A 13,976-nucleotide genomic window follows, 5' to 3' on the forward strand; every position below is an offset into this window, starting at 1 on the left:
GCACCATTGCATTCCAGCCTGGGCAATAAGAGGGAAACTCAGTCTCAAAAAAAAAAAAAAGAAAGAAATGGGGTCTCTCGCTGTTACCCAGGCTGGTCTCGAACTTGTGGGCTCAAGCACACCTCACTTTCTTATCCTTGGCTCTCCCTTTCCCATCTTTGCCAGTCTACTTAGGTCTCTGCTTCAAAGTCACTTTTTCAGGGGATACTTCCCGCCTGAATTCCCAACCCCCACCAGACTTGGGTCAGTCCCTGCGCTGGGCACCCACTGCTCCGGCACCAGCATCTCCGCAGCAGCAAGCTCTCATGAAGTGTAATGAGCTGGTCAGTGTGCCTCTCTACATCGTTAGTCCGAGGACAGGGTCCCTCTGTGCCCAGCACAGTGCGTGGCACACAGTGGGTGCTCAGGGAGCTGTAGCTGGATGATGTCGTTCCTCTCTGGACCCTCATCCATCCAAAGCAGCCGCCTCCGGGGCAGGTGTGGGGAGGAGGGAGGCCGCGACGAGGAGTCAGCGCCACGCGACCCTCTGCACTTCCGTTTTGGAGGCCGGGGTGACGCAGCTGCCGTCCCTCGCCAGTAGGCAGAGATGCGCTGGCGCAGCACCGCCTGGAGCCCGCAGTGAAAGACCATCAGATGCAAGGCAACGCCCACAACTCCAGGAGGCCGCTGTGGGAGGACGCGAGGCCAGGCGACGAATAGGTCAGACGTGAGTCCCCAAGAGGCCTCCTCCCCATCAAGAGAGGAAGCTTGTGGTACAAGCTGGGACGGAAGCAAAGGGGCAGACATCCCGCCACCAGCCCGGACTCGAACCGCCGCCGACACAGGGGAGCAAAGACTGCCAGGAGATCTAGCGGCGGCGACCGCCCCGCGCCTGCGCACTTCGGCCACGCCCCGCCCTCCGCCCTCTGCGTGCGCACAGCCTAGAGCCCGCCTCCGTGAAAGACTGCTGGGCGCGTGCGGCCGGGGTTGTTCACTGGCTGTCCGGGGCTCCGCGCGCGTCGCCGGCCCAGCTCTGTCGCTGACGGGAGGATCTGAAGCCGGCCGCAGGTAGGCTGACTCTAAGGATCCCGTGGGAACCGTTCTCCCGCTCAGGAGTCGGCGACGCTAGCTCAGCCGGGCGCCGGATAGCCCCGCCGCCGGGGTGAAAGACGTCGCTCCCCACCAATCAGGGGCGAGGTGACACGGCGTCCTGCCCAATGGGCTGCGTGTTTAACGGGAGTGGGGCGGGCGCCCGGCCCGGCTAGCTGCTGGCTCCCGCGCTCGGGCCTCGTGGCCGGCCGGCGCTGAGGAAAGGGACCGAGCGGGGCGCGGGGCAGCTGCAGAGGCTGCGAGGCCTGCCTCGTAGCACCAGGCCGCGCCGAATATGCTCGGCCGGGCTCGTCGGACGGCGAAGGCCGTAGGGGCGTGGAGCCCCTTTTGCTCGTCGTCAGCGAGGAAGCCCGGCGGCCGCCCATCCATTCAGGCGGCGCGGGCCTTGGGCCTCAGCGCGGGCTCAGCCGCCTGGTGCTGGCACTCCGGGTCTGGGCGGGGCGGCTCCGCGCTGTAGGAGGAGGGGGCCTGGGAGCTCGCGGGCCCTGGGCCTTGCGGCTGGCCCTTTAGCCCCACAGCTTCCTCCCATCCCGACAGCCGGGAGTCGGGGCGCTGGCGGTGTTGAGCTCACCACGTTTGCGTGGCTCCCTTGCGTCCACACTGGTTACAGTTTCGAATCCTCAGCAGGCCCTGTGACGCTGGCTGCGCAGAGATTCTCACCCCTGTTCCTGAGGCGAGAACCCGCGCTGCAGGCAGCTCAGGTGACTTGACTGTGATGTCTGCACACGAGTGATGGGGCTGGCACTTGATCTCATAACATTGAAAGAAAAAGCATTTTCACCCTCAGTCTTTGTTGAATTTATCTGATGCATCTTGATTTACATTACTTATGTGCCGGGAAACCTCTCGCCTTCTGTCACCTTCAGAATTAAGTTCAGATTGGGCATGCTGGTTTGCACATGATCTGTCCCTCGCCTACCTTTCCAGTTATACCTCTTCCACCGTATATCCTTCCCTCCCCGCCTTCCCCCTCTTGGCCTTACCTCTGTTCTCTAGCTGCTTCGCACCAGCCTGTTCACCCTGTTCCCTTTCCTGTGCTCTAAGTCCTTCAAGGCCTATATGAAACAGGAGCCGCCTGGCTCTGCCGGCGACCCCAGGACTTCTCCCACCTTCCTCTCATGGCCGTGGTACTGAAAGCTTCTGCCCTCTTCTTCCCCGTTTATAGCCATCACATGTTTTCTGTCTGCTTCCACCATCACTGAATTATTTATTTGTTAATGTTTTATCTCTCCAACTGGACTGCCAGTAGGTTGAGATACGGGCCCAAATCTGATCTCACATAGTCAGTAGCCTATAAGGATGAATGAATGAGCTTCCCACCGAATCTTTGTGTACATTGGCGTATTTATTGCCAGGCACTGAGACTGCAAGATTCTAAAGAAAGAACCTAAGGAAGCTAGAGAGAGATGTTACCCTCTTAGAGTGAAATTGGTGCAAATCAAATGTAATTGGATGAGATGAATCTTTTGTAGAAGTAACTCGCTCAGGATGGCAGAGGAATTGCTAGGAACATCCAAAACTTAGGGAGACCAGGGTGTAGTCTCAGTAAAGGATATGTCTGGTTGGGACATACTCAGAATGTACCTAAGTCTGATTTTGATGTGTCAATAAGGAACTGTAAAGTGGGAGACTTAGGATCAGATAAGCTTGGAGACACTGCATACTGTATAGCAGCGATCACAGTGTGAGGTTATTTACCAAACACTCCTAAAAGTCTTGCATTACATGACTTGGTTTTATCAGCAATTTTCTGATTTATATCTATGAAACCCTTTTTGAGAATCCTATATGCATTTTGCGGAAACTAGGGAGCATGCTTTTGGTAATGCTGCAGCAGAGGATGGAAAGAGCCTTTAGAGCAGGGAAGACTTCTGAGCATTTATTCCTTCCCTGCCAAGTGTGTTCATTCCTGCTCTGGGGAGGGGCTGGGCGGGGGAACGCTTCAAGCACAACTCTCTAGTTTTCTTGTTCCTTAGTTTGTTTTTATCATAATTTGACTTCACATGGAACGTTCCTGAGGAGGAAAATGTCCTGTCCATGCCAAAGTAAGCATTTTCTGCTACTTTGCAATTGTTTCTCATTTTGGTCACATTTGGTTTTGCTGACCAACTAGAGAATTCTAGACTTCTGAAGCTGGGGACCAGTGATAAATCCTCTGTGGTGAACCCATCATGGTCTCCTCACCTCCTGTTGACGCTATTTTCACATGTATCTTGATTCTGCTGCCCTTAAATCTTCTTTCATCTCTCCGTTTCCTGCCACCATGGCACTGCTGTTTGGCTTTAATCTCATCTCCCGTCTCTTTGAGTCCTCTGCCTGTCTCGTGCTTCAGACTGGTTTCTTACCTGATATCCCTCTCCCCCAATATTTATAGTCTCTCTTCATGGCGTACCTGGGAGAGATTTCTGATAAGGAGCAAGTTGTTGTAAAATTACAAAAGAGAACTACTTTTTTTTTTTTTTTTTGAGACAGTCTTATTCTGTCGCCCAGGCTGGAGTGCAGTGGCATGATCCCGGCTCACTGCAACCTCTGCCTCCTGAGTTCAAGCGATTCTTTTGCTTCAACCTCCGGAGTAGCTGGGACTACAGGCATGCGCCATCATGGCTGGCTAATTTTTGTGTTTTAGTCGAGATAGGGTTTCACCATATTGGCCAGGCTGGTCTCAAACTCCTGACCTCAAGTGATCTTCCTGCCTCTGCCTCCCAAGTAGAGATTACAGGCTTATTGGCATGAGCCACGATGCCCAGCCAGAGAACTATTTTTAATTAAAGGAATTTTGTTTTAGTTGCAGCCACTTTTAAATATTGCTGTTCTTTCCTTTTAGGCTATCTTTTTTTTTTTTTTTTTTGAGATGGAGTCTCGCTGTGTAACCCAGGCTGTTGTACAGTGGCACAATCTCGGCACACTGCAACCTCTGCGTCCCGGGTCCCAGTTCAAGCGATTCTCCTACCTCAGCCTCCCAAGTAGCTGGGATTACAGACAGGCATGAGCCACTATGCCCAGATAATTTCTGTAGTTTTTAGTAGAGACAGGGTTTCACCATGTTGGCCAGTCTGGTCTTGAACTCCTGACCTCGTGATCCACCTGCATTGGCCTCTCAAAGTGCTGAGATAGTCTATCTTTTACAACCTAGAGGAGCTGTGTTTCCTTGATGATACATTGTAGTTTAGCCAAAGATATTATTTATTTCATGGAGAACTGGAGTGCTTATCCAAGCTTGAAATTTTTTCCCATGTAGGGAAAATAACGAGACACCTGCCTGGTATGCCAGTGTCTGGCAGTGATTTTAGCAAACATTTGGGGCATAGTGTTCTATCAACCAACTTACAGCTGGTTTTATTAGGTTGACTCTGAAGGTTATTAGTTGTTAGAGCTTTAAACAAAAGCTATATTATTAGAGTAGTAGTTGTTTTTCTACTCATATTTGACTAAAGCCGTTCAGTGATCCAAGAAATGTTTGTTATGATCTATTTAAACCTGACGAAAACCTTCTGCAGTTACATGACAGAGAAACTGAGGCTTCAAGAGGTTTCATAGCTAATAATTGGCAGAGCCAGTATTTGAACCCAGATGAGTTTGGTTTGTTGAGATACATTTATTTCATCGGTCATTTTTCCTTCTTCCAGGTCAAAAAGTAAAATGAAGTACATTCTGGTTACTGGTGGTGTTATATCAGGAATTGGAAAAGGAATCATTGCCAGTAGTGTGGGCACAATACTCAAGTCATGTGGTTTACATGTAACTTCAATCAAAATTGACCCTTACATTAACATTGATGCAGGGACATTCTCTCCTTATGAGCATGGTAAGCACAGTGCATTTCTTGGTAATTATCGAATGTGGAAGAACATGTCAGCACTTGGAAATTATGTGCATAGTTTGCATAACTTTTATTTTCTGTCCTGTAAAATGTTCCTTAGTATAGCAGAATGCTGGTTTTCTCACCTAGACAGGAAGAAGCAGAATTTACTTATTTATTTTTTTTGGAGACAGGATCCCACTCTGTCACCCAGGCTGGAGTGCAGTGGCACTGTCATGGCTCGCTGCAGCCTCCACCTCCTGGGGTTGAGCAGTCCTCTCACCTCAGCCTCCTGAGTAGTTGGGACTACAGGCGTAAATCACCGTGCCTGGCTAATCTCTATAAATTTTTTGTAGAGATGTGGTTCCACCATGTTGTCCAGGCTGGTCTTGGGTCCTCCCACTGTAATCCCAAAATGCTGGGTTTACAGATGGGAGCCACCGTGCCTGACTGCATTTTACTTTGTTATTGTTCTTGAGAACCTGTCAACTGTGTGACATGCGACTGTGGCTCTTACTTCAAAGATTAATTGCTTAAAACTGGGAGAGATGTTAAAACATACCTCATAAATTTTAAAATTCTGCATTCATACTCCTACTCTCTAGCATTAAGGTGAAAATCTACAAGCATTGTCATTAGTGCAGAAATTCTCATGTAACAAATAGCGTCAGGAAAAGATCCATATACCAGAGTGATATTTAATACAGAATTGTTGAGCAGAGGATGAGTTATCTCCGTTCCCGTGTTTGAGCTTGTCTCCTATTGTGGTGGTAGGAATGAATCATTCTGGGCAAAATTTCTAGAGTGAAGTTTCATGGAATGAATGTGCAACAAAGGAATGGGGGGTACGTGTGCAGTTTCACAACGTTGTTTAGAACAAAAGCAGAGCTCAGAAGCTGATTTTTTATAATCAGCACAAACTCAATACGCATGCATCCAGATTTTGAATCAAATATTTTTTATCATGCTTTAAACCATATTATGCTCAATTAGGAGACTTTTCCAAAAGTTCTTTTTCCCTTGGCAGCAGATGCTATACTACTGTAAGGTCTTGTATATGCACAGCCTACTGGGCTGTCATTCCTTCCCATCCCATGCTATTTTATAACTCTTCTTGATTAAGAATGAGTTTGTTGACCGGCTAGAAGTACGAAATTACCTTTTAGAGAATGGCTGCTAATTTTTCTTTTTGTGTGTCATATTTAGTTTTCTCGAAGTGAATTTCTGTGCTTCATATCACGTGCACACACACCTTGTTGTGAGTGTTTTATTTCAGGATTGCTGTTGTGCCATGGTATAGGTATTTTTCACTTAACCTAAATGTTTTCCGTGTTCATTGCAGGTGAGGTTTTTGTGCTGGATGATGGTGGGGAAGTAGACCTTGACCTGGGTAACTATGAGCGGTTCCTTGACATCCGCCTCACCAAGGACAATAATCTGACCACTGGAAAGATATACCAGTATGTCATTAACAAGGAACGGAAAGGAGATTACTTGGGGAAAACTGTCCAAGGTAAGACTGGATTTACCTTTACAGTTGAAAAGTTGTAACCAGTTTAATTTTTCTCCTCCAACCTCTACACAGATGTATCATTTCCTTTTGAGTACAAAAATTTACATTGTATGTGATTTCAGCATGAAACTCTCAGGGTATTGTTATTGAACTATGCCTTCGGTTGAAAAATCAGAATTATATTGTTGTTCGCTAAAAAAATAATTTGAGGAACTACGTCTTTATTGAAGCTTGTCAGTCCATCCATGGCAGCATGATACAAGTCCAGAGGGCTGTTGTTTTTACACAGTAATGAATGTGAAAGTGGTAAAGGCAACTCGATTAGGGCATTAAGCCAGATGGCATGTATGTGTGCATCTGGGACTTACTATGTATAGAAGTGAGAAGGAACTGAACATCCATTGTGTATACTGGTTTCCAGGCTGTTCATCAGTGCCATATGGACTAGGAGGAACCTGAGAAGTGGGTTTGTGGTTCCTCCCAAGCTTTTACCAGCACTGCTTCACTTACGCTATTTGCTGTTTTGGGATTTTGTACAGGCATCCATGTAAGGAAAATGTTTTACTGCTTTAAACAGGTGGGGCTGGCCGGGCACTGTGGCTCATGCCTGTAATCCCAGCACTTTGGGAGGCCAAGGCGGGAGGATCACGAGGTCAGGAGTTTGAGACCAGCCTGACTAACATGGTGAATCCCTGTCTCTACTAAAAATACAACAGCCGGGCTGGTGGCACGCACCTGTAATCCCAGCTACTCGGGAGGCTGAGGCAGGAGAATCGCTTGAACCTGGGAGGCAGAGATTGCAGTGAGCCAAGATTGTGCCACTGCACTCTAGCCTGGGCGTCAGAGCAAGACTCCGCCTAAAAAGAAAAGAAATAAATAAATACAATGAAAAGGTGGGGTTGGAAAACTACTGATCCAGTGTAATGACAGTGGCTCAAATTTGGGGGGTTTCAAAAGTGGCTTTAATTTCAGTTATTAGAGCAAATCTGCTTTTGGCTTTAGGCTTTTCTGGCCTGAAAACTGAGGGTCACACTGACAGCTGGCTCTGGTCTGGGGCTACCCTGGCGATTCTGGGCTAATTGGGTCATGTTTAGATCTTAGCACCCCTACTCACCAGCATTGTGCACATGGGCAAATTACTTAACCTCTTTGACATGTGGATTCCTTTTCTGTAAAATGGAGACAATAACAACACTTACCGCTCTGGTTTGTTAGGAGGATTAAAGGAACCAAAAGTCAGTAAAATGTTTCTCTGACTTCCTGACACATAAAAAACAGTTTGCTATGTATTTATTCATCATCTATCAGTTTTGCATTGAATGCTCACTATAGTCAGACCCTCGCTGGTGCTGGTAACACATGTGATGAACAAGACCAGAGAGGTCATTGGCCACATGGAGATTACCTGTAAGAATGACTGGGGAAAGCCACTTTGGGCAAGTGGTCAGGGAGCCTCCCAGGAGAGGCCAGTTGAGCTGAGAGGCCAATCCCAGAGAGAATGGAATGAGAAGTGCAGTGGCCCAAGGCTGCAAAAGGCTTGCTTGGTCTAGGAATGGAGGGGAAGCCGGCAAGGCTGAGGCAAAGTGACCGAGGGGGGTGGTTAGAGAGTGGGGGTGGTGGCCACAGCCAGGTTCTACCCAGTCTCTGGGCCACAGCAAGAAGCTGAGAGTGTACTCAGAGGAGTGGGAAGCCACCGAAAATTTAAGCGTAGGAGTGATGAATTCTGACTTGCATTTTAAAAGATCACTTTGACACCGTGTGTGGAGTAGATAATGAATATCCTCCTGCGTGAGGCAAATGGATATCCTTGTGCATGAGGCATTGCTGTAACTGGAGTAACCTGGAGTTAAACAGTAATCTTCACCTTTTAGGAACTTGCAGTCTGCCCAGCAACTATGATTTTTGAAAAGTGTTGAGCAATCGCTGGCATTCTTTGAGCACTGACTCGGCAGGTGCTCTACGGAGCATTTTACAGGTGCTGTCTCACAAAATTTCCACAGCTTAACAGGTAGGGAAAACAAGCTTAAAATGGTTCTGTAATTGGCTCAATCCACAGCTAATGAGTCGTGGGACTGAGGTTTGAATCTAGACATTCTGACCCCGAATACTGTGCTCCTAACCACTCTACTGTGCTGTGCTATGCTGGCTCTCTGCAGTGGATTGTCTTCCCTTTGGTAAACTGGAAACATGGAACAGGGTCCCAGAAGTCTCTTGTTCCTGGAAAAACACTGAAGTGTAATGTGCCTACCTTCAGCTCAGAGCAAATAGGGGTGGCCATACTGGTGTGTGGCCAAAAGGGTGGACTCTGCATAGGGCACCTGCTCCCGTGTGGCTCAGGACACCTTGCTCTGTTGCAGTGCTTCCAGAAACAACTTGGATATCTGGCTGCAGGAAGTGTGAGCTCAGACATTGTTGAGTCCAGTTAAAGGGGGCTTCAAAAGTATTCTTAACCCTATTGCCACCCTCTCCAGGCCAAGAGTGCCACAGTTTGTTTTTACAGTAAGTGCGTTTGTCTCAGTCAATGTAGATGAAAAAGTGTAAGTTTCATGTTTGTTTTCTCTCTCTCAGTTGTCCCTCATATCACAGATGCAATCCAGGAGTGGGTGATGAGACAGGCACTAATACCTGTAGATGAAGATGGCCTGGAACCTCAAGTGTGTGTTATTGAGGTTTGTATGATTCCTGCGCATGTGAACAAGTGTACTCATCTCCTTAGTCAGCCATCAACAACTGATTAGACAGTTCCCAGTGGAGCTCTTGGCCTTCCTATCTCTGTTGGTGCAGTATTTTGCAATGTGGCAGGTAAGAGCACAGTAACAGTCATGTGGAATGGCCATGCAGGGGAGAGCTGTAACTTTGCCGAAACAGTGCTGCTTCTTTTTTATTTTTTTTGCATTTATGGATTCACTTAGTACTGACTGTACCCATGAGTGGTGTGACACATTTTCATTTTCATCTATCTCTTGAGCAAGTCAGCAGATCTTTTGCTTTCCTCTGGCAAGAGCATTCGTCTCTGAATGCGCTTCATTTGGTTTCAGTATCTTTACTCCTGCTATGCTGATCCTGGCTGTTGGAACTCACTGTTTCTCAGATAGCGGGAGACTCAAAAGTTCCAGCAGTTTGTTTAGAATTAATGCTTTTTTTTTTTTTTTTTTTTTTTTTGAGAGACAGGGTCTTTCCCTGTCACCCAGGCTGGAGTCCAGTGGAGCAGTCATGGCTCACTGCAACCTTGACCTCCTGGGCTCAAGCAGTTCTCCCACCTTAGCCTCTGAGTAGCTGGGACTACGGATGCACACCACCATGGCTAGCTAGTTTTTGTACTTTTTTGGTAGAGACAGGGTTTTGGCATTTTGCCCAGGATGGTCTCCAACTCCCAGGTTCAAGCCATCTGCCTGCCTTGGCCTCCTAATGTGCTGGGATTACAGGTGTGAGTCACTGTGTGCAGCCAAATGATGTTTTTCAGTACAAAAATTATTTATGATTAATTAAAGAGATAAGATACAGGTTTTTTTTGGCTTCGGGACTGTGATACAGATAAAATTCCGACAACTCTCTCACCTGACCTTTTTCTTGAAATGATGTGGAAAGTTCCATAATAACCTTTGGGTTATTATGATGAGCCTGTCCAAAAGAGTAACCTTTTAGTACAAAGAGATTTCTAATTCCTATTAACTAACATTTTACAGGGGTAGAGAGTCCATGTTACGTAATTACTGATCACTGAATCAGGAAGACAAAACGATTGTTAGAAAACTAAACTGCCAGAGAAGGGTTTAGTGCCTAACCTCTGAAACAACTTTGTTCTTCTAGCTTGGTGGAACTGTGGGAGACATAGAAAGCATGCCCTTTATTGAGGCCTTCCGTCAGTTCCAATTCAAGGTCAAAAGAGAGAACTTTTGTAACATCCACGTCAGTCTAGTTCCCCAGGTAAGTAAGACATTGAAAGAGATACAGAGGAGGGAGGAAAGGTAAACTGGAATGATTTTCACTCACTGTCTAGTAGTTTTCACTTGAGGTGCAGGAAACAGGGAATAAAGAACTTTGTAAGTATAAATTTGTTATAATCCTACTTTTTTGAAAAGATCAAATAGAAAACATTTGAAAAATTCATCAGGGCAGTTGCATTTGCAGATGTGGATTGGCCGTGTGGATTTGTCTTTACTGTATGGTGGCACTGGAGTAAAGCGGCTGTTTTTTAAAGACAAATCTTGTAGAGAGGAGTCAGTAGTAACAAAAATTAGGAAGCTGGAAGCAGATGGATGCGTAGAGACTGACTAAGCTGACCTTAAGTGCTGGATCTTATGCCTGCAGCAACAAAAGCAGAGAAGCAGCCCCGTTTGCCTTGCAGAACCCCAAAAGCTCCGGAGTGGATGAATGCGAGGCTCATGTAGCTCCTGCTTCAGAAGACTCTGACTCTGACATCTTTTTCCTAAAGTGCACAGTTGGGCGTTAGCCTCCTCCCACCTTGGCTGAAGACTGGAGGCTTGTTCTCTGGAGAGAGTTCCTGGACAAGCAGATACTAGGGACAGTTGAGGGCGGTAACACTGGACTACAAACATGGGATTGAGTGTAACGTTATGTTGTTGATACTCCTTGCCGCCTTCTGCCACTTGGTTCCCAGAATCATCATGCCTAGGCCTGGCCATTCCATGTGGGAGATTGTAAGATTCTCCTCTGGGGTGTGGATAGCCCGGGATAAAAGACATTGGCTCTGGAGTCTCCCCATGAAATAGGCCAGCCAGATTTTCACCATGACAAGCCTACCCACTCACACAGAACTTACAGGTAGCATTTAAGTATGAGCAGGCCTCCATACACTTGGAGAAAGCCTCTAACAGGTAAGAGACCAAAAAACAAAGAAACTTAGAGGGAACTGAGGCTCTACAAGCAGAGGAAACTTAAAAAAAGAACACCAAAAACCAAAAATGACCTGTCATTACTATTCTTAGAAAATTAAAAGGAGATAAGCTGTATCCATTGGATAAGAACTGGATGTTGTAAGAAAGAAACTGAGAGAACAGAAACGAATCCTTGGAAATTAAAAGTTAGATAGCAGTAATGAAAAAGTTAAGAGAAAGTAAGTTGAGAAAATACCTAAGGAAGTACAGCAAAAAGACCAAGAGACAAAAATAGGAGAGAAAAGGTAAGAAAATTAGTGGACCGGCTCGTAAGTTCTAACTTCCAAATAATAGGGGTTCCAAAAAATAAGAACAGGAATGGAAGTATGATCTGAACCCTAGGGGTCAGCAAACGATAGCATGTGGCCACATCAGCCTAACTCCCCAGGTTTTGGAAATCAGGTTTATGGAAATAAAGCTGTGTCCATTTGTTTATGTGCTGTCTTGCGGCTGCTTTTGCACTAAAACAGTAGAGTTGAATAGTTGCGGCAGAGACTGTGTGGCCCACAAAACCTAAAATACTTATTATCAGGCCCTTTATAGAAAAAAATTTCTGACCCCTTATCTGAACACTTGAAGGAAATTTCTTAACATCAGTTTCTGGGTTGGAAGGGCCCACTTGGTGCCTAGCATACTGGATGACAGATGACCCACATCCAGGCATATTATTGTGAAGGTTCAGAGTCATGGGGTAGAAGTTCTAAAAGGCTCTAAAGAGAAAAATCAAGAATTATTGTGCTATTGGACCTTTCAGCAATAATATTGGAAGCTAAAAGACAGTGATGCTATTGCATTAAAAATCCCAGTGGAGGCTGGGCATGGTGGCTCAGACCTGTAAACTCAGCACTTTGGGAGACAGAGGTGGGATGACTGCTCGAGCCTATGAGTTTGAGACCAATTTGAGCAATGTGACAATACCCTGTCTCTATTTAAAAGAAAAAAATCCAACAGAAAATGATTTCCATCCTAGAAGTCCATACATAACCTGTCTATCTGTTAATTGTGAGAGGAGAGGAAAGATGATTTAGTACAGAAAGGAAAAGTGTGGCACGTGGTTTGGGAACAGTAAAAGAAGGCTGCAGGCACAGGAAAGTGTCTAATGGGGGCAGGATCCTCATTTAACAGGAAGATCAATAGAAAATGCCTCCAAGTAAATGTGAAGAAGTAGCAATGAAGCAAACTCTTCAACAGCCATTGAAGAGTGGTTGTTTCTAGGGATTGGAAAGGGCAGAGTGGGTTAGGGCCGGTACCGCTGTTCCTTTAGGACAAACTCTGTAGAACCATTTGACTCTAAAACTTTGACAAACATAAAAGCTAAATTACGTAAGTGACCAAATAATCTATTTCCTTATTAAAAGGGGTTTAAGGAAAATCATACTTGAAAATTCCTTATCAGAGAGAAACTAATTTTTTTTTTCTTTTGTAAAATAGCCGAGTTCAACAGGGGAACAGAAGACTAAACCAACCCAGAATAGTGTTCGGGAACTTAGAGGGCTTGGGCTTTCCCCAGATCTGGTAAGATTTCCTGATTTCTGGTTTCAGTGTCATCTCGTATGTCTTGTTAAGATCACTCCTTCATGACAGACAAGACTTCTGTCTTGTTGGCATGCTCTTGATAATTGATGGTGGAGAGAACAAGATTCGTGCTTTGAACCGGGGCTTAGTTTGCAAGATGTTCTTTCTTGGCTCGAGTTGGGTCTTGTACTCCCCAGGCCTTATTTTTCCTCTCAGTCCCTTTATTCTCATTTTCCCTTCTACCTGGGAACACTAATGGAGGAGAACCCCAGTGAGCTCTTTAGTTCATTATCTTTTCATTTGTACCATCATTCTCTTAGTTTCTCCAGTTTGGCATTTAGGGATTTTGCTTTGAAACAGGTCATAATATTTTCATGGATTATGTGCCTGGTGCTGAGAGTTAACATTTTTGTTCATCTTAACAACGTGATGTCTGTTTTAATTTGAATCAGGAAAATCCCGTACTTATCTTTTCCTTCTCTCTAAGCCATCGTGTTCTCTACTGCTAGGTGGTTTGCAGGTGCTCAAATCCACTTGACACATCAGTGAAAGAGAAAATATCGATGTTCTGCCACGTCGAGCCTGAACAAGTGAGTAGAAATTCCATCTCTAATAAGTTGTTTTTTGCTTCGAATTGTCCTGAAGCCTCTTGATCAGTTTCGTGAGACTTGTGTTACTTCTAATTAGAGATTGTGGGGCTGTTCAGAAGAACAGACCACCATTGGCTCTGATTTGCCACACCCTGCCTCTCCTGCTTCCCCGAACACACTTGTGTCCCTCCTGCCGCTCCTCTGAGCCTCCTTGTATTTTGTGCTTCAGCTGAGTGAAGTATCTTTCTGTTCCCCTAGTACCCCTCACTCTCCTATGATTGTACTTTTGCACTGGCTAATTTCTGTTAAGAACCCATGTCTCTCTCTCCCTGTTGGCCTGGCAGTCTCCTACTCACTTTCATCCTTCAGGGTCTACCAAAGACATGGTGTTGTCTAAGAAGCTTTAACTGCCAAACTCCAGGCCCTTGGCCCTCATGGTTAACTGCGTCCTTCTCTGGGCTCTTGTGTCTCCTGTATGTTGCCGGTGGGCCCATCTTTCTGGTGTGTGTATGTGCGTGCGTGCATGCGTGTGTGTGTGTGTGTGTGTGTGTGTGTGTGTGTGTGTGTGTGTG

The 13,976-nt window shown here is 46.1% G+C and overlaps 1 protein-coding gene across 2 annotated transcripts in view; it reads left to right on the plus strand.

Annotated features, from left to right (window-relative positions):
• Nucleotides 1-915: 915 nt before the first annotated feature.
• CTPS1 (CTP synthase 1) overlaps nucleotides 916-13,976 on the plus strand; it is a 33,900-nt gene continuing 20,839 nt past the window's right edge. The window contains exons 1-7 of one of the 2 annotated variants that reach the window (XM_032247130.1): nucleotides 916-1,047; nucleotides 4,716-4,894; nucleotides 6,231-6,401; nucleotides 8,970-9,070; nucleotides 10,212-10,328; nucleotides 12,731-12,814; nucleotides 13,324-13,404. In XM_032247130.1, the coding sequence (XP_032103021.1) occupies nucleotides 4,729-4,894; nucleotides 6,231-6,401; nucleotides 8,970-9,070; nucleotides 10,212-10,328; nucleotides 12,731-12,814; nucleotides 13,324-13,404 (720 nt within the window). In that variant the 5' untranslated portion in view covers nucleotides 916-1,047; nucleotides 4,716-4,728. Of the gene's footprint in view, nucleotides 1,048-1,601; nucleotides 1,763-4,715; nucleotides 4,895-6,230; nucleotides 6,402-8,969; nucleotides 9,071-10,211; nucleotides 10,329-12,730; nucleotides 12,815-13,323; nucleotides 13,405-13,976 lie in introns of those variants that run through there. The other variant, XM_032247131.1, reaches the window with a different exon arrangement.

This window comes from Sapajus apella, unplaced genomic scaffold (assembly GCF_009761245.1).
Source record: "Sapajus apella isolate SASKATOON/1434 unplaced genomic scaffold, GSC_monkey_1.0 scaffold62, whole genome shotgun sequence".
NCBI classification, from domain to species: Eukaryota; Metazoa; Chordata; class Mammalia; order Primates; family Cebidae; genus Sapajus; species Sapajus apella.